The sequence below is a fragment of the Athene cunicularia genome (assembly GCF_003259725.1).
Source record: "Athene cunicularia isolate RWA chromosome 1 unlocalized genomic scaffold, athCun1 chr1_part2, whole genome shotgun sequence".
NCBI lineage: Eukaryota > Metazoa > Chordata > Aves > Strigiformes > Strigidae > Athene > Athene cunicularia.
The window spans coordinates 23,646,696-23,669,230 of NW_020799092.1; the positions used below are offsets into that span (position 1 = coordinate 23,646,696).

At 40.9% G+C, this 22,535-nt stretch overlaps 2 protein-coding genes and 1 long non-coding RNA gene across 3 annotated transcripts in view; 1 reads left to right on the forward strand and 2 right to left on the reverse strand.

Annotated features, from left to right (window-relative positions):
* Positions 1-7,259, reverse strand: part of ANO2 (anoctamin 2) — a 192,591-nt gene extending 185,332 nt beyond the window's left edge. The window contains exons 1-2 of the mRNA XM_026862090.1: positions 7,104-7,259; positions 526-707 (exon numbers count right to left, since the gene is read on the reverse strand). Coding sequence (XP_026717891.1) covers positions 526-707; positions 7,104-7,152 — 231 coding nt within the window. The 5' untranslated portion in view covers positions 7,153-7,259. The remainder of the gene's footprint in view (positions 1-525; positions 708-7,103) is intronic.
* A 272-nt stretch (positions 7,260-7,531) lies between these two features.
* LOC113487486 lies at positions 7,532-12,073 on the forward strand. Its single transcript, XR_003399802.1, has 3 exons — positions 7,532-7,646; positions 9,759-11,069; positions 11,187-12,073. It is a non-coding gene; the product is annotated as an uncharacterized LOC113487486 (long non-coding RNA).
* Positions 12,074-12,870: 797 nt separating this feature from the next.
* VWF (von Willebrand factor) overlaps positions 12,871-22,535 on the reverse strand; it is a 147,194-nt gene continuing 137,529 nt past the window's right edge. The window contains exons 50-53 of the mRNA XM_026867575.1: positions 21,255-21,383; positions 19,411-19,450; positions 14,891-14,988; positions 12,871-13,370 (exon numbers count right to left, since the gene is read on the reverse strand). Of these exons, the coding sequence (XP_026723376.1) occupies positions 13,182-13,370; positions 14,891-14,988; positions 19,411-19,450; positions 21,255-21,383 (456 nt within the window). The 3' untranslated portion in view covers positions 12,871-13,181. The remainder of the gene's footprint in view (positions 13,371-14,890; positions 14,989-19,410; positions 19,451-21,254; positions 21,384-22,535) is intronic.

Genomic DNA, 22,535 nt, shown 5'->3' on the forward strand with positions numbered 1-22,535 from the left:
ATAAGAAGACCAGAAGATAAGCTCAGCATTTCGTGACAATTTTGAGTCCTCTAATAGCCAGTATATCACTACGAACACATCCCAAGATCTGTCTAACGACAGCTCTGCCCTAAAGCCTGCAGCCACGCTACACTTTCACCTTCTAATCCAGCCACATTAACACCTGGGCACACGGTAGCCCAGGGTTTGCACAGGGTTAGCCAATTTAGTCATCAGCCTGAAGATATTCTCCTAGTCTGGGGGTAATAACAATGCCCCTATTCCTGCTCTGTAAAATTTTGGCTAAAGGAAATAATTAAGAACATCCTGGTGAGACTACTACAGTAGCAATTCTTGCTGTATGCTGAGACCCTACTGAACTACTTAAAGCCGTAATATCAGTTTACTTGCATAGTCACTTTGCTCAGTACAGTGTGGATTTGTCTAACACACAGGAGGAACACCATGCTCTGCTCACCCTGCTTCAAGCCTTTTCCTCATCTCATAGGCATTAGATATAGGTTAATGACGTAAAATCCTACTTACGGAACTGCTGAAGGACTCCACACAGCTTGGTGCTTCAAAAGTTCCATTGACCCTGTTGTGCAAGCAAGTCCGGTCTTGAGGAACTGTGAGATATTTATTGTTGTATGCTGAAAAAGAGTCCCTTGCTGATTTTGCTATCTTCTGTCCATTCAGAGTCGGGCGTGAGGAGGCTAGAGGAAAGTCTGAGAATAAGAGATAAGTATTGGGATATAAAGCAGGTTTTGTGCAGGCAGTTTCCTAAAGGAATGGGAAATGCTGCAGTCAAGAGGTGCTATTCAACCTCATATGCTGCACTTCAATGAATGGAGAGGGGTGTCTAGAGCTGCAGAGGAACAACAGGTACAACACTGCTCTTAGCTGAGCACTACCCTGGTTCACCAACAGCATTTGTACTCCTGCACTTACTCATAAGGTTAGGAGTTGGAAAGTCTGTTCTTTGCAGCTACCTAAGCACCCCCCAGGACCTGAGCAAGCTGTGTGGCTTCAGTGCCTGCACCCTGGTTCTCCGGGTGCAGCAGTTTCATGCCAAATGGAAGCCAAATTGCTGCAAGTGAGCTGCATCACATTTGACTGTGGCTTACAGCTAGGCCTGGAATGGTCTGTGTTTCAATTCTAGTCTGATGTGAACAAATCTAGTGGCACCAGGTACAAACTCCTGGGTAAGGGTCATTTTCCACTAAGAACTCATCTTTTGGACATGTAGTGGCGTGACATTCTCATAAAGCACATCTAAGTTTATACCTACATGTTTTGGCTGGAGGGACTAATATTTTGAACCCTTTAGTCTTAGGTGTGTTCCCCATCTCTTGTATTGACAAATTACGTGGTCACAGTGTAGCATAATGGAGGGTCTGGAGGGAGTGAGGAGGTACATGTCACACCCTGTTCACCACCACTGGTAAGCTCTATCTCTGCTGTAGAGCAGGGTAGAGCAACAACAGAATGCGAGAAGAATGCTTGGTTACAGGTAGGAAAGGCAAAGTCAATCTCATACAGGCAGTAGCACGGTAAAAAAAAATGATGATAAAATGTAATGGTACAGAAACTGTTTTGACATGCAAATATTCCATACTCTTTCCCCCTCTAGTGGTGCCATAACTGAAATGGGGTCGACTGATCTTTACTCATAGTTTCTTTGAGAAGCTTATTGGGGTGAAAAACTATGGCTTGATCCCTCAAGCATTAGTGTTTTCTACCTGAGAGAAGACACAGGTGTAGCAAACCCGTCTGCCCACATAGTTAGCCCTGCTGCCACTGAAGAGACAAAGCACCCTGCCTCTCCAGTCAGGACTTTCATCCTCTCCAGCAACAAGAAATAACTGGAACATTCATCAGCTCCTGCATACCCAGAGAGACACTACATCCATAGTATCTCTTTTTGCCTTCTTACCAGGCAATCCTGGTAATGCTGCAGTTCTCTTCCCCCACTTTCACCTTGTGTCTAAGGAAACAAGAAGCTTTAACAGTGTAGTATATTTATTTTCCAGTCTGGGAGGAACTGCCCTATGAGATGTGCTGCACTGTGTTGTGAGAAAATGATTTCATCTTTTTCCGAAACAAAAAAAGCACTGTGAGAGTTTGAGGAGTTTCCTCCACAGCTTTCTTATGGTGATGGAGGTAGGGCAAAAGGGAAGGCAGGAGCAGTGTATCTTACTCAGCGTTCATGTGACTGAAGAGTGTTTCTCCCGCACTGCTGAAACAGCCAACGGGTGGCAGAAATACCTTTCCATCTCCAGAGTGCGGAAGGAGATGGCTGCATGCAGGATACCTACAGAATTGTGCAGTAAACATCTTCAGATAATTCAAGGGAAGTCTAAAAGGATCCATTCTTATATATGATGATAGCAAAACTTTGTCTCTCCCCCCTACTTTTTTTTTTTCTTTTTTTTTTTTTTTTCTCAGAGGGATGGGGAGTATGTATTGCTACAATCTGGAAGTCATCTTTCCCCTTATTTAATTGAAACCCTGCTTTTGTTTCCAGGCATCTAAGGCAGACGCTGTGTCCTACTGCTAATCTTCTCTGCCCTCTGCACAGGCTGAATCTACTTACACACAATTATGTGCTAACAGAGCAAGTAAACTGTTAAAGAAGGGAATGTACCCCTAAATGTTATGATTATTCTTATGTTTCCTCGTAATAATAGATTAGGGTCCTGCAGCACTTCAACAGTACAGTAGATTGACTTACCAGTCTTGCTTTTCTGATCTCTCAAGGAAACTCACACTTCTTTTACTTTAATGAACCACATAATGATGCCACAAGGGAAACTCCAAGGAAACTAATTAATAAGTGAAGCTTCAACTCCCAAAGGCCACACACAGTGTTTCTCCAGTATTTCCAGACTAAACCTGGAATATCTCACAAGACCTTTGCACAGTCAATTAAGACTCTTTTTTGCCTCCCCGTCTTTTTAATCAAGGCTAGGAAAAAGATCTGCAGTTCATTTAGAATAAAATGATTTCATTTCCATTATGCTTCCCAACCTTCAGAAACTGTGTCACGAACCCGAGGTTAACACTGGTAAGCAGGTGAGGCAGTCAGGGGTTTCCAGTCAGAGTAAGTTATTTGATGGAGATGCAATTTCCATGTCTGAACTTGGAAGGCTTCTGTTCTCCCAAAAGATTTACATCTTCCCAAATCAAACCGACTGAAGCAAAGCGTTTTGTTCTGAATGAGTTCCACATTTGATAGTGCTTGCCTGTGGTACTGCAGCTCCTCAGGGGCTTCTGCTTCAGATGCTGCCTGACCTCATTCTACCCTGTAAGCCTTTACGACATCTGGCTTTACATCTTCTCATTCTGTTAATATTCTAGAGGAATTAGTATCAATAGAAACAAGCTGTGTGTGTATGTATGTGCATATATATATATATATATAAATTTTTTATACATGCACACATGCATAGCTTTGGTACACACACACATACACATAGATATATATATACACCTCCCCAGAGAACAGTAATAGAGTGGATCTGAATTCAACCTGGAAAGCAAATCCTCAAGAACACTCAGACAAATAGCCTGGGAGCCATCCTCCAGTCAAACTTCTTTAGGTCGTAATGGCTTCCAAGGACAAGCTACCTGCAGCACAGAGATCAGTGACCAGCTCTAGTTCCAGTACCAGTTCACAGCCAGTAACCATCTACTTGCTTGCTCAGTCTCTGCATTCCTTTGCTTCACCTTTTTGTAAACTCAAGGGTTGGCCGTGTGTGCATCAGTTGACCTCACTCTTTGAGTTTCCAATTCCTTGTCTAAAGTGCAATGATGAAGAAGCTGCACATACTGCCAAAAGTGGAAGGGCTGAGAGGGTGTATTAAAGGACCATCCTGCTTGTGAAATATGCATTAAGGAAGTCTACCTAATTAGGAGCTCTGTATTAAATCCTGAGCAGCAGCCAATTATCCGATCTGAGTGGTCCAGATGGTCGGATTATCATAAAGACAGCTACTTGCAGAATACATTGCAAATGGTTTGGCCACCCCGGGCACAGACGCTGGCCTGCTTTCATCTCTCTTTTCAGTTAACTATCAGAAATGGGCTGCATTTCTGACAGACGCCACAGTCAGAAGTATACCTGTACTCGCACCGATTCCTCTGTCAGGTTGTTCAAAACATCTGTAATTTAGGAGCGTTGTTTGGCAAACTTTTTTTTCCTTCCCCCCTCCCCTTGCCCCCCCGAGTAGGTATGATAAAGAACTACTTTCTATGTAGCTTGACTATACATAACTTCTTCAAAGGAGAGAGATCTATATATAAATCAAAACATACACCATGGTTATACATGTGTTCTTTAGGTCCCCACTAAGCTAATGACTTCTCAGTTCTGAACATGCATATCTAGACTGGCTGATTTCAATACAGCCAGGCATGTCTTATAAGTATGCAAATAGCTTCATCGTACTTCCGTGTTCTTTTTTAAGCTGCCCCCTCTTGTCTCTTCAAAATACTGCTTATTCTTTAATATTTCAATTAAAGAGTTTCAGACACAAGGGAAGGCATGTTAATTAAATAAGCCTTGGTCAAGCTTAAAGGAAACAGGCCACCAGAGGAAATGTCTAGGAATAAATTTTTACGTAGGAAATCCATTCTTTATTCAATAATACTTGAAGGAAAAGGTCCAGCAGGTATCATTAAAGATAATTTAGATTAGTGCAGTGTTCCCAAACTCCTTATCTGAATAAAAGAAAGATAGATTTTGACCATTAAATTTCAGATATCTGATATTTCTTTCTTCAGGATGGTTTAAGAGCCATTTAGATATTTAGTCCCCTACTATTTAAATGCTTCAACTAAAATCAGTCTCATAACTAAACTCAGCATTAGACAGTTCTCTCTATAAAGAGAACGTCTTCTCTGATCATATTTGGGAGGCTGGGAAGGGGAACAGTGTTACGTACAGACAAATGTAAAGGGACACAAGTGAGATCCTGATTCCTACCCAAGTGATTCTCCTTGTTGAGTGTCCCGGAGGCTCAGGATGTGGAATCTCAAACTGAATGTTGGAATGAGGTCCAGCACCCAGACTGTCAAAGGCATTAAGCCAGGATTTCTCATAGGTGGTGAAAAGCATTAGAGACAATCCAATCTTGTCTGTCTTTAATTCCTATGATTCTTAAAAGGCACTAATGGTAGTCTTGAAGACACAGTGGAGGAAATCACACCCTGCTGTAGCTGCGTTGAGCTTGGTGGAGCTGTGCACAAGAAATAATTCTGGCACAGGGTGGGCTTCTTCCCATATCAGCGTGCACTTTGAGACTACAGTGATTCAGGAATCTGCTAATCTGTGGTAAACAGAGTGACTTGTCCGTAACCCTCTGGCCCTTTGTGTGAGTCCATAGTCACTGATTGTTTAAAGTAAGAGTTACTGACACAAAGGATAATAACAATCCTCTTACAGTCACTTTAGGGAAAAGGAGGCCTGTGGCTGTCACTCCACAGGGGAAGATGAGCCCGGAGCAGAGCACGATAGGGCAGAGCAGTGAGTGACCCTGCTGACAGGGTGCCCAGATGCAGAGCAACAAGTCTGCGTTAGGGTCAGGGCTGGAGACAGTGGTAAGGGTTGGACACAGCTTAGTGATTCCCCAGCAAGGCAGCGGTGACCAGGCAGGTCTGGGGTCAAGCCGGGGGAGCAGAGCCACTGGGTCAAGGGCAGGACCAGACCAGTGAAGGTCCAAGACTGGGTGCAGGTGTAGGTGCTGCTCAGCTGTGATGTAATGCAGTCAGGGAGCGAGTGGTAGAGCTCAGCTGCAAGGGAAAGGAGGGCAGGACTTCACTTCCAACTTTCTTCTTCTCTTTCACTTCCAGAGCTTTCTTCCAGCTCTGGCTGTTGAAGGAGCTGGCCTTGGACTCAGCCAGCTAAAGTCTTTAAGATGGCCAACGCCTAGAAGGGGAATGCACTCTGGGCCCTGACAGTCTGTCCCTGAGCTGCTGCCAAAAGCAACAGCATTACAGCACCTCAAACAGGCAGGGGCAGGCCAGGAGGAGCACAGATCCTTGTTGGCTTTGACCTGCCTGAATAGCTATGGTCACAGACACAAACGTAAAAACCTGTGGTTGTGCTCCTTTGGCAGCCCCATGTAGAGAGGAGCCCTCCCCTCTGGCCTTCCGACCAGTAAGGATGTACCCGAGTTAACAGAGGTGCTCACTCACCTCTGGCACACGCCATGAGACAGAGAGTCTCCTAAACAGTGAAAGACTATGAACCTGAATCACCAGAATGAAGGAAACAGAGTAGAGCTGTGGAGATAGATGTGGGAACCACACAGTATAAAACAAAAACCTGAGCCACCTTATGAATGTTTGCATTATCTGAAGACTTAATGGAGCTATATCTACATAATACAACGGCGTGTATAACTTTACAGACTCCCCTCCTGGTTTTGTTGTTTGTTTGTTTGTGGGTGTTTTTTTTTTAATTTTACTCTACATGTAAAGATTACAGAAAGTACCTGATTTTTCTGACATAAAGTACCTGATTTTTCTGACATAAAGTATATCTCAGGACTAACTCCAACAGTAAAGGGCCTGAGATAGAAAAAGGATGCTGAAATAACTCAACAAAGATCAGCAGTAGGCATTAAATCTAATGGCTCTTTGCACACTGTGGTCTGCTAAACAAATAATTTTAGGAAGGGAACTGGATGGGAGAGCACAGAAATAGCAGGATTCAGTGAGATGCCTGATAGTTCAGAGTTCACAGCAGAGCTATGGCCCCAGAAACAATGAGATAATGTGGAAACAACCACAGAGCTTTCGACTGTAGCAGTAAAGTAATAGTGACACAATATCAGCACTGAATGTTATTCTAAAATTGTACAGAGAACTCAAACACAAACGTTTTATGCACTGAGCAGATTCGTTCCTTGCGTGTGGGGATTGGAGGCTCACTGCTGCACATTGTCTGTACGTAACCTGGGCCACAGATTTTTCTTTTTTTTTAATTTGTTATTTTGAAAATGCCCTGAAAGAAGACACAAAAGTCCTTTCAAAGTATTTCTTTCTCTGTTCACCACCCCCTTTTCCATCTATTCAACTTCATAGGCAGCAATTAACAATGAAGCAGAGAAAAAACTTACCTGGTGTGTGTGTTTCCATGTTGCCCGGAGGTTTGGCTGGATGTTGCATCAGTGCTAATAGGATGTGGCTATGCTGATTGTGAGCACAATCCGCCTCTGCACTGGCTTAAGTAGTGAACAGCCCTAGCAGCTATTTCCATCCCGGCTTGATCCTGCTTTAAGCAAACCACAGACTGAAGCTAATTAGCAAGATCTTCTGTTTTGGTGATTACCATCATGGAGAAAAGAGAAGGAAAAAGGCAAAATTCCCATGACCTGAGATGCCATGGCAATTCTCTGCTGGAACTTTAGCATCTTGTTTTCATGCTCTATAATGCCTCAACAAGCAACATCTCAACAGGCATAATTTGTCCTAACTTCCCAGAGGGCAGTGGAGAGGGAGTGGAAGAAAGGAAGAAAAAAAGCTAACACAAAACCAGGGCTCTACAACAGAGCCAGCTCCATCCAAAAAAACATTATTCAAGGATTAGACTGCCTTGGAAGTGGTTTCTGTGGGGAAGAGTGCCTATATCTGCAAAGCTTTACAGTGTTTCCAGGTAGGAGGTAAGTACAGAAACCTTTTTATAAGGCTCTATCTCAAATACTCAAGTTACCTTACTGCCTGGATACAGCACTGTCATTCCTGCATGAAATATTCAGGGGATTATCTTGTAATCAGCTGTCTAATCAGAACAGGTGATAGATCCTGCTTAGCTTTCAAATTTACAGTCTAAGCTATGTATTGGGAAGAAAAGTTGTTGACTAATACCGCCTGAGAAAGGACTTTTATTTGCTAGTGATAACTGGACAGAGGCGTAATTATTTGGAGTTCAAATCTTTTTCTCCTTTTAGCCTATTTATGACAGCGCGACAGATTCTCTAGTGTGAGAGAGGTAAATGGATTTATTCAATGACTGAATAAAGTACAGTGTTTCTGCAAGCTTGTGAAGTAGGGCAGTGCATTGTGTGCGAGAGTGCCAGTTGTCTATATCACGAAGTACTGATGCACTGTGGCTAAACTGTCAAAGATACTGAGTTTATACGGGGAGCAGTGTGACCATCGTGTCCCAAAACTTGGGCTAGGTGCTGTGAAAGGTTTCCAGCAAGATGAAGAAGTACACATGATGCTTTAAATTCTGGACAAATTGTCACTAGGCAGTTGCCCTTTTAACGAAATAGCTATAGGCAGACCAAAGAGAATTAGACTAAATTAGATAACTCTGTTCATCTGTTTACTTCAGCTCAACTGAAGTGCCACAGGAGGAATTTTATGTATAACCTACACTAATGTTATACGCCTGATTTTACTTAAAAGGAAGAGTCCAGACTCCACCTTGAACAGCTTTATACACATCAGTCAAACTTTTCTGCGCTACAACTTACCCCTGACAAAAGGGGAAAAGTAATGATTACTTTTTCTTTGTGCATACAGAGGAGATGAGTACGTTAAAGAATATGTTTTAACACTTAGCTTTAGTATTCATACAGAATGATGTCTTCAAATAGGAAAAGTTAAATCACTCCACTCTTAGTCACTCCTTTGAAATGGCATTTTCTAATTTCTAAGGGATGTATCAACAGGTATCAAATACTACTTCTTACTCTAGTAGTATCTTACGTTAATCTCAGAACTGCAGTTAGAAACTGCCTTCGGGCAGGGAACAACCCAGATGCTTTAGCTTCTGGGCCGATTAATCTAAAAAATAATAGAAAACAGAAATTTTTAAAAATTAAAGGTTTTCTCAGTCACTGTGTGTAAATTCTCTAGCTTACAGCCTTTTGCTTGCACAATAGCTCATGTATAAGAGTTTTGAGGTAATACACATGTAATTTTTTTTTAATTGCGTAACGACCCCATCCATTTCAACAAACGAATTGCACTTTGCTCGATCACTCTGCTCAAATATCCACAGTTGCACGGATCTCAATGTTGTTCACACTTGCTTGGTACAGGGCAATGGTGCAATCACATAGAGCTCCTGGTAGCTTGAGAACACTCCAAAGGAAGCAACTGTTGAACTGGTTTTTGCCTTGATGTTTTATATCTATATTAATCTGCTCCCTGGATAGTGAGCAAACCCACTGCTTTTTTAAAACACTTATCTCTGGGAGAGGGGGAATGGAAACTTGCTGAAAATTATGTTATTTTATATCCACATTATATGCCACACCAACCAAATGCTAAACCAGAAAGGCATACCCAGTAATTTTGGAATAGTATAGGAATGTAGAGCCAGGTCCTGCTGCGATCCCTGTGGACACAAACCTCTGCCTGCACGGGTTCAAATTACTAGCTCCTATAAACCATAACAATGGGTCTATTACAGGTAATACAGTTAGCTCAGGTAATAAATAATATACACAGGAGGCAACATGATAGGAAGCAATATCCAGCTGGTTAGAATGGAACTGGGTCTGTAGTCTACTTTTAAGGACACTTTCCAGTGGAGAAAATCATATCTTGGCATCACCATGTTTCTTGAGGTACCTGGGTATGATGTAAGTTGATAATATCAACAAATAATATCAATATACCAGATTGTGTTTCACCTGCTGTGGAGAAATGGTACTTGCAAGTCTGTAAAAGTTAGCAGAGAGATTAGATGCTTTTAATAATGAAGTTATATAAGACTCCTCCCCAGATCCATGTAACGTTCCTGTAAATCTATCCTGCAGCATGCTCAACAGTCCAACCAGTCTTCTGAAGCAGTGGGACACGTTCTGAATCATTGGCAGAAAGGCAACAGCTAAGGCAGCTCAAAACCATCAAGACTCGCAAGCAGTATGTACAGGTTGAAAAACAATGTTCCTCAGAGCCTGGATTCTGCTGGTTAATGTCCATGGAGCAGTCTGACGTACAGTGTTGTCTGATGCGCTGGCACAATACTACCCTTAGAGTAAACAGCTCTCTACTAAGGCCTACTCTACTAAGCTTCGCTTAGAGGCTTGATTATGTTCTTCACTTCTGCTAGGAAAGAATGCTTCTGAAAATATCAGAGTTGCACTAAATGAAACTGGGCTGTGTGAAAGGCAATTGAACCCTGCACGGAGGAAGTCCCAGCCCATTGCCTTACTGGTATCACTAGAGCCTTAGACAAACGACAGCTCTTCTGGGACAGGCTGCCTGAAAACATGAGTCTCATGCCAGCAGGCCAAGGCCAAAAATTTAGGTACCTTCTCTGTCTGTTAAAGGAGACATAATTTTCTCTTTCTCTTGCTCTTTCCCGCTTGTCTGTTTCTATGACAGGGTTTTCAAGGAAAAAGTTCCTTTTGGCCTTGAGCACAACAGGTCCTTGTCTTTTCTTGGAATATATAGGTACTAGTCAGGCCTGAATAATTACATATAGACCATACAGAAGTCCACAGCACTCTATTCTCTAAGAAAAAACAGCAAGTTCTCATCAGATGTATTGCTCACCCACTTTAGTCCATATACTGTCATGGATGCCTGGAAGCAAAATTGCAACCAAGAAAGCTGAAGGAAAGCCACATAGTTTGGACATACTCTTGAACTAGTGTAAAGTCTTAATACAGTTTTGTTTATCCCATTACAGTGATCTACCTCAGCTATGAGTTTGATCCTATAACCAAGCAGTTTTCCAATAAATAACCTGGACCTCCTTAGGAAAAAATACTAATTGCTCTAGTCTGAAAACCAATACCTTTATTTTAATACATTTCTCTCTTGAGACACTTGGATCCACAATTTTTTTTCTTGTTAATTGAGGGAGAAGAGATGAAAGCAGGAATGCTTGCCTTTTTGTTGCACAGATCTGTCTATCCCTTGCTGGTGGAAAATACGGGGTGTGTCTGCTTTTCAGAAGTTCTAGAAAACCGTGGCTCCATCTCTGCCCCTGTGGATGCTCCTGTGTGTCCTACCCATGACGATAGGCTGGTGCCTGACTCATACAATTATCTGATCAGAAGACCTTCTGCAGCCACGAAGCCTTAGGCTGCAACCCTGTCAGCTCTCATGAGCTAAGAAAGGTCAGTAGGATGAAGTCAACAATGGAAACCAAGGGGCAGTCCAGCAATGGTAAAGAGGAAGACATTGCCTTTTACCCCTTATCCACTCCTTTTCTCTCATCCTCTCTGATGTTGCAGGCTGCTGTTCCAGGAGTTGCTTATTTGCAGCTTCAGATGAGCTGCTATGCAGTTGATTAACTGAGTGACCCAAATCCATCTGTCAGGGAGCTTAACAGCCAGAGCCAGCTACAACAAGGAACCAGTACAACGATGGACGAAAACTGGTGACAGAGATTTACTGCAGTAAGTGAGGCTGGTGCTAACTAAAACTTGTTTTCTATCCCTGGGGTTCGTGTGGTCCAATAGCAGGAGAAACAGAGATGCCTAGAAGGCCTGCACTTCTCATAGCACTGTCCAGCAACAGAGGATGTCCTGAATGAATAATAAGAGAAAAAAGGGGCTACAATTCAATACGTGTTGAATTCACAGCTAAATGGCAAAAGAGAAGCAGCGGGAATCTACCTGTTTCTTCTCAAAAAGGAATGTAACTTGCCTTTTTAGTTGAAAGCACAGAGGGAGTTTTTGTTTGCACCCAAAGGGAAACATTCATAAAGATGGGGAAGTGTTTTGACCCATTTAATCATGTGACAGTGGCATTCATGTGAGGAGCAATAGCTCTTCATCTCAAAAATTTCCTCCCCAGGGGTCCATGACCCAGGAAGGAAATGTCCTCTGAAACGCTTTCCATTTCTAGAGATGCCAACCTAAAAGCTGTGCAAGGATAACCTGATTTCCCGATCATTTCTGTTAGGCTGTCAGGAGTACTCTTACCCTTCAGAACTTTTATATATGCTTTTCATTAGTTCAAGAACACTTCTGCTAGAGCTGGAGAAACTATGATTTTTTTTTTTTTTCACCCATAACCTATTGCTAAGCCTTAGTGAATCCATCACAAACATATGGAAAGTTTGGGGTTGCCTTTTTTTTTTCCCCCACCCAATATACCTCCTATATCTTATTAATATATATTAAAAAAAAAAAAAAAAAAAAAAAAAAAAAACAAAAAACCAAAACAAAACAAAAAAAAACACAAGGTTCATTCACTGAGATCTTTAAATATTTTTTGTCTTTCAAAAATGCAAATGGGATGAACAGTTTTCCCTCTTTCATATTTTTGAGAAATTAGTACTTCCCAGTGAACTGTTTGACTGGCACTAGATTCTACCAGATTCAACAACCCTCTGGAATATCTTTGGATCAGACCAAGTGGAATTTAAATCCTGCTAAATTTACCCCTGGTAACAGTAACCAAATTAAACCTGCCATTGACAATTCTGCATTTGAATAGCTTTTGTAGCTAATGCAACAGATGAAGGTTAGTACCTGGAAAGAAGGGCGATCACTGAGGACCGTTGTCTTCAAGTTGCTCTGTGGAAGTGCTGAAGTAAATAAGTAAGAGCCGTCCGTCAGCGCCGTTCACAGGTATGGAGGACTTGTAGAAGTTACACACCCTATCCCCAGCATGCAATTTCTTTGCATTCAGCTTCAAGAGGAACATATATATGCATTGCAGAAAGACATTTGGTTGCCCAAGCCATAACCAGTACTGCTTGTGTACTAAGAACATCACCCTGCTATGAAGTCTTACGCCATAATTACTGTAACCCTGACTGGGGAAAAAGAAGACCCAAAACCTAAAAAGTCCACAGTGTGTCACTAAGGTCTGAAGTAAGGAATGCAAGTGTAATATCTCTGAAGACAATGCTAAGTGCTTTGTGATATGTTCTTTAAGTAGAAGCAACTGTTTCCGTTACTGTGTTGTGGGTTTGATTTTTTTTTTTTTGGGGGGGGGGTTGTTTGTTTGTTGTTTTTTTTTCCAATAATGTGGCTTATTTTCCATGGTGAAGATGAAGGGGAACAATACAAGCTGCACTATCTCTTCTATAAACCACCCCAAGAACAATCAGAAAATGCTCTGTTGTGCTAGTAAGTTTTATTGCTTGCTGTGTTGATACAATTAGTTAGTCAGGATTCTAATGGATAAAATAGTCTACAGAGAGAAAACGAGGGTTGCACTGTAAAGTTCCTCCATCATAACACTTAAGATTAAACAACTGGGCTTCTTGGAAATAGTCAGTCTGTACACTTCCGAGAATAGCATTCACACTGAGAGGCAGAAGGGATGTAATACTGCACCACTGTCCCATTGGCACACTGGAGGGGGATCGTGACCATGGTTGTCTGAGTGGCTCTACAGCAGCTGCACAGGTCTTCCCACTTCCCTGTCTGAACAGAGTATCTGGTATTGCTTCTGCACTTGCCCTAAACGGAAAGAAGAGATACCAAGTTTGAACAGTGCCAGGACTCGGTGCAGTCAGAATCCAGGTTCTTCCCTTCAAAACATCCACGGATGAGTGTGTGCCTGGAGTTCTGTGCTCTGCTGTAAACCACAAACTCAGAAACGGGTATCTGATAACAGAGTGTGGGGTGCCGGTCTCATCAGCATAAGCATGGCAAAGGACAGGTAAAGGAACTGGTCACACACAAAAAGCCTAAAATTAAAATATCGTAAGTAATGCCCAGGGTTGTTGCTTCTAAGCACACATGGTTATCATCTCAGCTGTATGAGGTCATGCATTCAGAAAGTGCTTTAACCCACATGTTGCAAGCCACACATCCGTTGTTCTGCTGGTTGCTATTTTTCCTCGTTCTACTTGCCTGTCCACTTTATTAATTCAGACCAAGCTGTCAATGCCTGTAGCTATATGCTTTCATGATATAAAAAGAAATGGTCCCACACGAAACTGTCAGAGCCCATTTCTTTTTTGTGGCTCTGAGCTCTTATTTCTGAGATTAATACAAAAAAAAAAAAAAACCCTCATAACATTATCAGGGAGGACTTTGGAAAAACTATACTCAATACCAGCCATAGCAGAAGTATTTAGTTTACTCAGTATATGGCCAGTTTCACAAAGTAAAATCTGTACTTTTGCAGAGGAAACTTCAATCCATATGACTTTATGGCTAAAGAACTGATTATGACTTTGTGGACAGGACAAGCGGTCAATAATTATTTTTTTTAATGAAAGGTAGGTAGTTGTATTGTTGTTCTTAAAGCTCCCACTCATTAAGACTTCTGCAGCTAATGAAGGGCCTTCACCAAGCAGCTATCTGAAAAGCCTGGGCATGTATGCTCTTTATACTTCTTGCTGTTCTGATTCTTTGCTTAGTAGCCATGGGAAAGAAACACTCATTTTGCCTACTGTCTTAACTAAAGGGAATAGTCAAGGGGCTGGGCGCAAGCCGTCTTCTTGACTGCCATCCTTGTATGCCTTAGTTTGGATTGTGTACGAGGGCGGTATGCAATCCTTGCATGAAATGTGGTTGTCTCAGCTTGAGCAGTTGTCCTGCCATAACCTAGTCTGGGAATAGAATGCCATCTCAGAGAGACGGGAACATCCAGAAGGGAAGCCATGCCCCTCTTCCAAATGGAAGTTGCTCTATAAGGTGTAAGCAGTGACGTGCAGGAAATTATACTTTAAATCTGATTATGGAAGAAACGCACAAGACATGAAGAACACAACAGATTATTACGCAGACTAATAGAGGGGTCCCAGAGCTTATAGAGCACAGAAGTAAATCATAGCGCTCAAGTGTAAATGTCTGTTAAAGTATCATGCATCTAAATAACTATTTACACTTTCATAAATCAGTTTCAGAGCCTGAAGACAGGTATGTGTGCTTAAAGGTGGACTCAGATCTGAAAATCAGCTTCACTAATACTAAGGACAGGTCTTGGCAGGGAGGTGAGGGGTGGGAGGCTGGTTGCTTTTGTTATTTACCTCACAATGAGAAATAGGCACCTCCTTTTCAGCCACACATCCGTTGATATTTTTATACTGCAGTCTGGTACTTACTGGTCGGCATTCCACTTCCACACCTACCAAGTTAAATAAAAATAAAAAAAAAAAATAGAAAAAAGTGTTTGGCAGTGCTGACAATTACTGTAATTGCTGTTAGTGAGATGTCATTATGGTAATATCCCTAGCAAGAAAATTAGGTGGGTCTCCTTAGAGTAATTATTGTAGATCTATGTGCCTCTATCACACTGCAGCCCTAAAATTCCACTGAAGAGCAGAGTTTCCCTCATGTTTCTTTTAAAGTAACTGCTTTGGTTTAAAGCCATCTTGCCACCTAACATCTGCCTTCTGGGTTAGATAACTCTCCCTTTAAAGATAGTTCAGTGGTACACTGGGCAAGCAGGCACACAGGAAAAAAGATGACACACGTGGGAACCCCAATAACTTCACTGGAGAAACAGAGCACCCTGACCTGGCTCTTCCTGGGACTGACACAGAAGAGACATCTCAGTGTCTTGGGATGATGCCCTTCAAGATGAGTCAGTGGGAACAGCTCTCCAAATCACCTTACAGACTGAGGTGGGTCACTGCCTTCAGGACTATGTGGGACTCCTTGTGCAATTCTAGGGAAGAACATTTCAGGATTCTACAAGACTGACTTTTCATGGGATTTTTAGGGGACGGACCAAAAGTGGGGGAAGAGATAGATTAAGGTATTTTGAAGAACAAGAGTGGAAAAATGGATGGATAAAGGCATAAAGGCGGCTAGTTTCATGTTGAACAGCTGCTGGTCCATGCTTTTGTCTCACCTTGACCTATGTTTGATCACTGCGGTCTGTCCTGTCTTCTCATTAAACTCTTTTTCTAACTACTTGTGCTGGGTGATGAACTTTGTTCTGCGTGGTTGTGTGCGCATGAAGGCATAAGTGGAGTTGGACCACAGGTCATAGGGCCCATGAGTCTAAGTTAGCAGGGATGTAAGACCAGTTCCTGGACAGAGCAAGTGCCTAAGACCAGTAAGGACCTTCATCCTGATTAGCCAGAGAGGAGATGTGGAGAAGAATGTGAATGCTTTTTGTATTTGCCAGAGTACTGAGTTCCTCTGTATGTAAAGAATGTGTGTGTGTGTGTGTGTGTGTGTGTGTGTGTGTGTTGTATACACGTGTTTGTGTGTGTGCCTATTGGGATACGTGCTCAGCCTCACTGTTGCCTGGACCTGGGGCCATGGAGTTGTGGCAACCTCACCTCTATCAGGCTCCTACATTTGACAATTCCTAACAGTCCTTGCACGTGTGGTGCATTTTGCAGAAAACTACTGTGGCAAAAAGAAAAACTAGGAAAAAAACAAAACAAAACAAAAAAAAACCCCAAAAACTGCAAAAGTCTAACTTTAGTTCAATGAAAACTTTTCCACCATCTTCAGTAAGTCATGAAAAACTCTGATACTTGTTTTCCAACACTTTTTGCTCTTAGTGTTAGGTAAAATCTCCCTTCTTTTTTTCCATCTAACGAGAAATCCACACAAGAGCCAGTAGATCTGGATTTGTTATGTGTGGAGGGTGCAAGCTCAGGAAATGTGCCGATCCCTCTTTGTGAAGTGAGGTTGGTTTGCTATGAACTGTTAACTGCAGTAGTCGACAGGGACTCTGCTCCTCCACCTTGGAAGGGAACCTCGCCATTGACGTGCTCAAATACAGACTAATCCAGAATATTTTGTTCTGAACACTCTTGTCTGTTTTGGTCCCCGTCTAAAGACTTGTGAAGGAGCTAACGCTTTTTAAAGTGGATATTTTATGCACTGCAAACAGCAGTTCTTTGTAGAATTAATATAGTGTTATGCCTCTGTGTAAAGACAGGCTCCTACTTTTACTCATTTCTAGGTAACCAATGGAATTTCTGTCAGAATACTGGGCTATTTTTTACATACTATACAACATCATTTCAGAGACCAAAAGGAATTCAGATGGCCAACTGCACAACTAAGTAAATACATAAATTGAAGAGACATGTATCCATCTTCCTAGCAGCAAACAGCTTTCAATACCTTTTCCATGGGAACGTTAGTACCAATTTGGCTCTGTGCCTTGCTAAGGCTTTACATTTCATTAAAAAAAATATATATATATATAAACAAAACAACCAAGCTTGAAGAGTGTTTCTGGCTCCAGCACTGGAGCTGCCAGTTCTCTTTCAATTATTTCATCTCTTCATTTGATAAAACTTGTCCACCTGGAAGGAATACACAATTGTGTCCGCACAACTGAAAAGCCCAAACAAAGTAATTGTCATCAGACTCAACACAGCTTCATCACCTTTTTTGATCCTGACTTACCGCCTTGTTCTTGAGTTATTTTACTCCTCTCATTTACTTTTTGTAAACTGTGCCTCCTTTGCAAAGGCAAGTGCTTGTCACTTAACAAGCCATATGCAACTGAGATCAACAGGGAAAAGAGGTAAGGAGTTCTTTGTTAAGTGGGAAAATAAGGAATATCCTTTGCAAATAATGAAGTCCTTTGCTAGTACCACAAAAATCTAATGAGAAAATGAACCTGTTCACTTATGTGCTCCTACGCACTTAAAACTTGGAACCATGCCCTCAGACACACTAATGAGCTCCAATTGCCAAGGCATGGCCTAGAAAGGGAAACTGGCTTCTTGAACAACCTTTGCTCAAAGCCACACAGGACTCTTCTGAACTAAAGGCACCATCCTGAACTGTGCTTTGAACTTGAGAGAACTTCTTTGCTCAGTTCTTTGTGGTACCAAGGTGTCTGAAAGACAAACTCTCTCAAGACCTGGGAAGGCAGTGTAACCTCTATCTAAGTCTCTGCATTCATGACAAACTGATTATTCTCATATCTGACTTTTACAAATATTTAAATTACTCTGGTTTTACAAGCCTCGGCATTCCCTGTAGAATATCTAAGAGACTGCATGTTGCTACTGAGTGCCCTGGTGGAAAAAATATAGATACAGAGGAGAAAGAGAGTTTAGTATCTAGAAGTATCTGATTCAAAGCTCTGTGTTAATCACCATTCTTTAGCTGATAACTCATGCTTAGCTGGCTGGATGCAGTATGTTGGCTTTTTCCTTCTGAAGGGCCCTGAATATAGAAACGACCAGGAATAGGACTGCCCTCCTAAAGGTCTTTTCAGTTTTGATCTATATCCACACAAACATCAATTGGAAAATAAGGGTTTGAAGGCTCATACGATATGGGTGGTTTTAAGCGTGTGATATTTCCCTTAGAACTGTTTGCTGCTGCAAGAAAATATCACTTTTAAATTACTCTAACAAATAAATATATGTATTGACCCATTTGGAACTGGGTTTCTCCTCTCTGCCACCCTGCCTTTTGAATCTTAAAATCTGGTTTTGTTAATAAATAATTTTCAGTATTCCTTACTTGAAGCCTGGTAGATTATCACTCCCCTAACTAAATTGCCTGTTTGAGCCATTTGATGACAGTCGATCTCAATAGCTTTCTGGCTTCTATTTCTCAAGCTGGAACTCGGTGGTTATACAGACAGGCAATGGCTGCAAACCCTCTCGGAGTTAACGTCCTTCATCAGGGGTATTATTACATCAGTTACTGTGCCAGTGTGGTGATGGGCTGCTGTGCTGGCCATCTTTTATTTATTAGCACATGCATAGAGAAAAAATAACATATAACTGAACACAGGCAAAATGTTGATAGTCTGACCTTAAATGATAATATCAATCTTTTGTTACTTTCTTTTTTTTTAAAAAAAAAAAAAAAAAAAAAAAAAAAAAAAAAAAAAAAAAAAAAGAGCCACAGTATTATTAATTTTTTACTTACAAAGGAGAAAACTGAGTGGTTGTCTGTTCACAAAAGCATCAGAGATTCATTTTAGAAATGAGAACCCAATCCTGCAATCTGTCTTCATGTAAGCAAACCCCTCCTATGCTCACAGCCTGACTGACATTTGGTTTATCTACACAACGATGCATGAAATTAAGAGTTGCCGGACTGACTCCTAAACTGATGAATTTAAGGTGCAGGCAGGGAATGCACCTTTGACAAACATTTTCCCTACCATTCTTTGGTTATTACATTATCAAAAACCCAATCCAAATTACATTACTGCCACCAGGGTATTTTGGCAAACTCATTTTAGGTTGATTGATTATTCATGAAGTGGTTGCCTCACATATTCAGTATCAGGTTATGTGACTTGTCAACCAGTGTCTGCAATACTGTTCCTGTTATCTTTAGATGAACAATAAAATAAAACATTCATAATTAACATCTGCATAAAATGTGGAGAGTATCTATTTCTTTCTAATCACTTGTGAATACTGTCAAAACACGTGTTCTAGTGGACAAACAAAACATGACAGCAGTATCCCAATTAGAGGGTAGACTTGTTCGATGGTTTATTTTAACCACATTGTTTAGCTCTTACACAAAATATACCTCCTTACCCAGTATCTTACACTCTCTGAAATTTCCACACAGGATTTTTGGCTTGTTTACTTACATGTGTCACAGCAGGTATTGCCAATCTTTGCAATTCTGCCCTAAAATGATCAAAAAAGAAAAATTCTATTTTGGCACAAGTAATACATATTTGTTCTGCTGGAAGAATACAATGGGATGTTTAAAACAGGGTATTAGACAACAAAAATGGTATTTCTATATGCTACAAAAATATAAATCTACATTGGTAATCACCTCTTTATCCTTTTTAAGGTTTTGAACTTGTGATTTTATCTGTTGACAGCCGACTTGAAACAACTGATTACATCAGCAAGTTCAATACCTGAAAATATTGCTTTCACCTTATATCAGGAGCTTTCTAAAGTAAAGACATTGACTAAATTTCTGGGAAGCAGAATGATAAAACCACTAGCATTCTAGTCTCATGTCTGTTTAAGAAAGGAAGTTAAATAGTCCCTCATGATTTTTTTTAGCAATATAGATGAAAGCATGCCTATTCCACAACAGCTGAAAATGTATAGGCAAATCCTCATAAAACAGTACATCTGCCAAATGAGTTTTAACGGACAAAAAAAATATTTTTTTCTCGTTTCATTACTACTGTGTAGAAAAGAATTCTCAGAAATATATGTACGGTGGAAAATTACTGAAAACCCATAGTGAAAGGAAAAATGGAGAAATATTTATACTGCAGGGTGATGCCATCATTGCATCGAATACCTGAACTTACATGCAAAACTTTGGAGGCTTTTTTAATTAAAAAAAAAAAACCTGAGCTTTTTATCTGTAACTAGATGAAAACCACTAATTTTATACCTGAAATAGTTAGTTGTTTTTTGGGGTTTGGTTTTGGTGGGGTTTTTTTGTTTGTTTTTGTTGTTGTTGTTGTTTTGTTTTTTTGTGTTTTTTTGGTTTTTTTGGTTTTTTGGGTTTTTTTAATGGCAGGAAAATAATTGCAGTTTGGGAAGTTCTGGTTTAAAAAATGAACAATTCTTTATTGGTTTTCAAAGACCTTTAGAACATGATAACCCCGAGCTGGTAACATAATGCAGCATTTTTCTGGTTCTTTTTTTGTATAGCAAAACTGCGTTCTATAGTGATTTCACAAAGTGAAAAATGCACCGTAGAAGCTTTGTTCTTCCTGCATCATATGTATCAAATCCTCCATTTGCTTGATGTGTTTGTAGAGAGGGATTTGGGCAAAGGTTTCCAGCTTCCTGTTGTGCCCAAGAAAATGGGGGCAGGTGGATATAAAACACCTGTGTGTGAACAGATGAGCAAAAGCAGGACCCCGTGTGTGACACCCCAACCTGCATCCTGTTCCTCAGTGTATGGCTAACCTCAAATCTCAGGAAAGATGGGCAGACCTGTTGAGTGGAGGTTTCGTTATACCATTACACCAAACAACTCCCAAACGTGGGAGCTTTTCTTATTGAGTTGTGAAAATTCCTCTCCCTAACCTCACAAAAAGACTGAGATAAAATGTCTTAGCATTTCATATGCATATTTGTAGAATAAAAGGAGCTGATCTGACTGTGTTCTCAGTTTGTGTAATGACCCACACAGTTCTGCTCTGGATACCAAACTGAAAACACTGTTAGAAGAGACATTTTCTTATGTCTGCTGCTTCATATGGAACAGAATTACCGCAAGCTCAGCATCTCCCCAGCAGTATAGTCCCACATAAAAACCAGCATATATTTTAAAATAAAGAAAACTTACATTTCTCCGAATTTCAAAGAAAGTTCAAATTCAGTTTAGCCAAGGTGCTGGGAGAGGGTTGGGGTTTCCCACCCTAATACACATAAGGTACCTATATACAGAACCATAAACATGACAGAGTCTATTAGGAAACCTGGAAACAGGACCCATTGCACTACTTACTCCTTCAGCCAAACATCTTCTGGAATCAAATGGAGGACAGCCAGTGATTCTCCTTTCCCAGATAAATTCTCCTTTCTCATTTACTTTACAGGAGTGACTATCACAGCCATCCTGAAGTGATTCGTTTGGCTGTAAAGATTTAAGAGCTGTTAGCTTTACAGAGAAAAAAACACGGGACAGTAAGTTTTCAGGATACTATACACCTGACTGTTCCTTTACCGATATTTTGATTAATGTACCATTGTGGTGAAGTTTATAAAACATGAAAATCTTTACTAAACAGACTTGTTTATCAACAAGATCGTCTTCTATTTATGTCCATAACCATATTGATTACGGTTCAGTCAAGACTGTCAAAACCTGACATAGCTCTTAACAGGGAAGAAATTTCCATTAACTTAAAAGAGAAACTTGTCTAGGTGGGAAACTTGGGAGTTTGGCTATGAATTGTCTTTTAAAGAGACAGGTATATGAATATTTAATTGCTGGCTGAGTTGAGAGCTTCTTAAAAAAAAAAAAAAGTACATAAAACCACCCCACCGTCCCCCACATAGAATCAAATATTCATTTATGTTGGAAAAGACCTTTAAGATCATCAAGTCCAACTGTAAACATAACACTGCCAAGTCCACCACTAAACCGTGTCCCTAAGTGCTGCATCTCCACATCTTTTAAATACCTCCAGTGACGGTGACTCCCACTTCCCTGGGCAGCCTGTTCCAGAGCTTGACAACCCTTTCAGTGAAGAATTTTTTCCTAATATCCAATGTAAACCTCCCCTGGCACAACTTGAGGCCATTTCTTCTTGTCCTATGGCTTGTTACTCGAGAGAAGAGACAACTGCCTCACTACAACCTCCTCACAGGCAGTTTTAGAGAGTGATAAGGTCTCCACTTACCCTCCTTTTCTCCAGGCTAAACAACCCCAGTTCCCTCAGATGCTCCCCACAAAGCTTGTGCTCTAGACCCTTCACCAGCTTCATTGCTCTTCCCATACTCTCCCCATCTAAAACTTAGCTCAGGAATGGAATAAAAGAAAATGTTTGAACCAGAATGTTTTAACCAGAAAAATACCCACTCCTGTTTAAGAACCTATCATACTGAAGAAATTTTTCAAAATCCACATTTTCAATTTAAATTATCCACTTCGCATTTAAAATGAGGTTTTTTATTTCCTCTAAGTGTTTGTTTGAGCTCATATTACATTTACAGTTCCTTGATAATACTCATGCTTCCAGGTGCATCTAGAATGTCCCTCTAGAATTTTGCAATGCGGTATGAA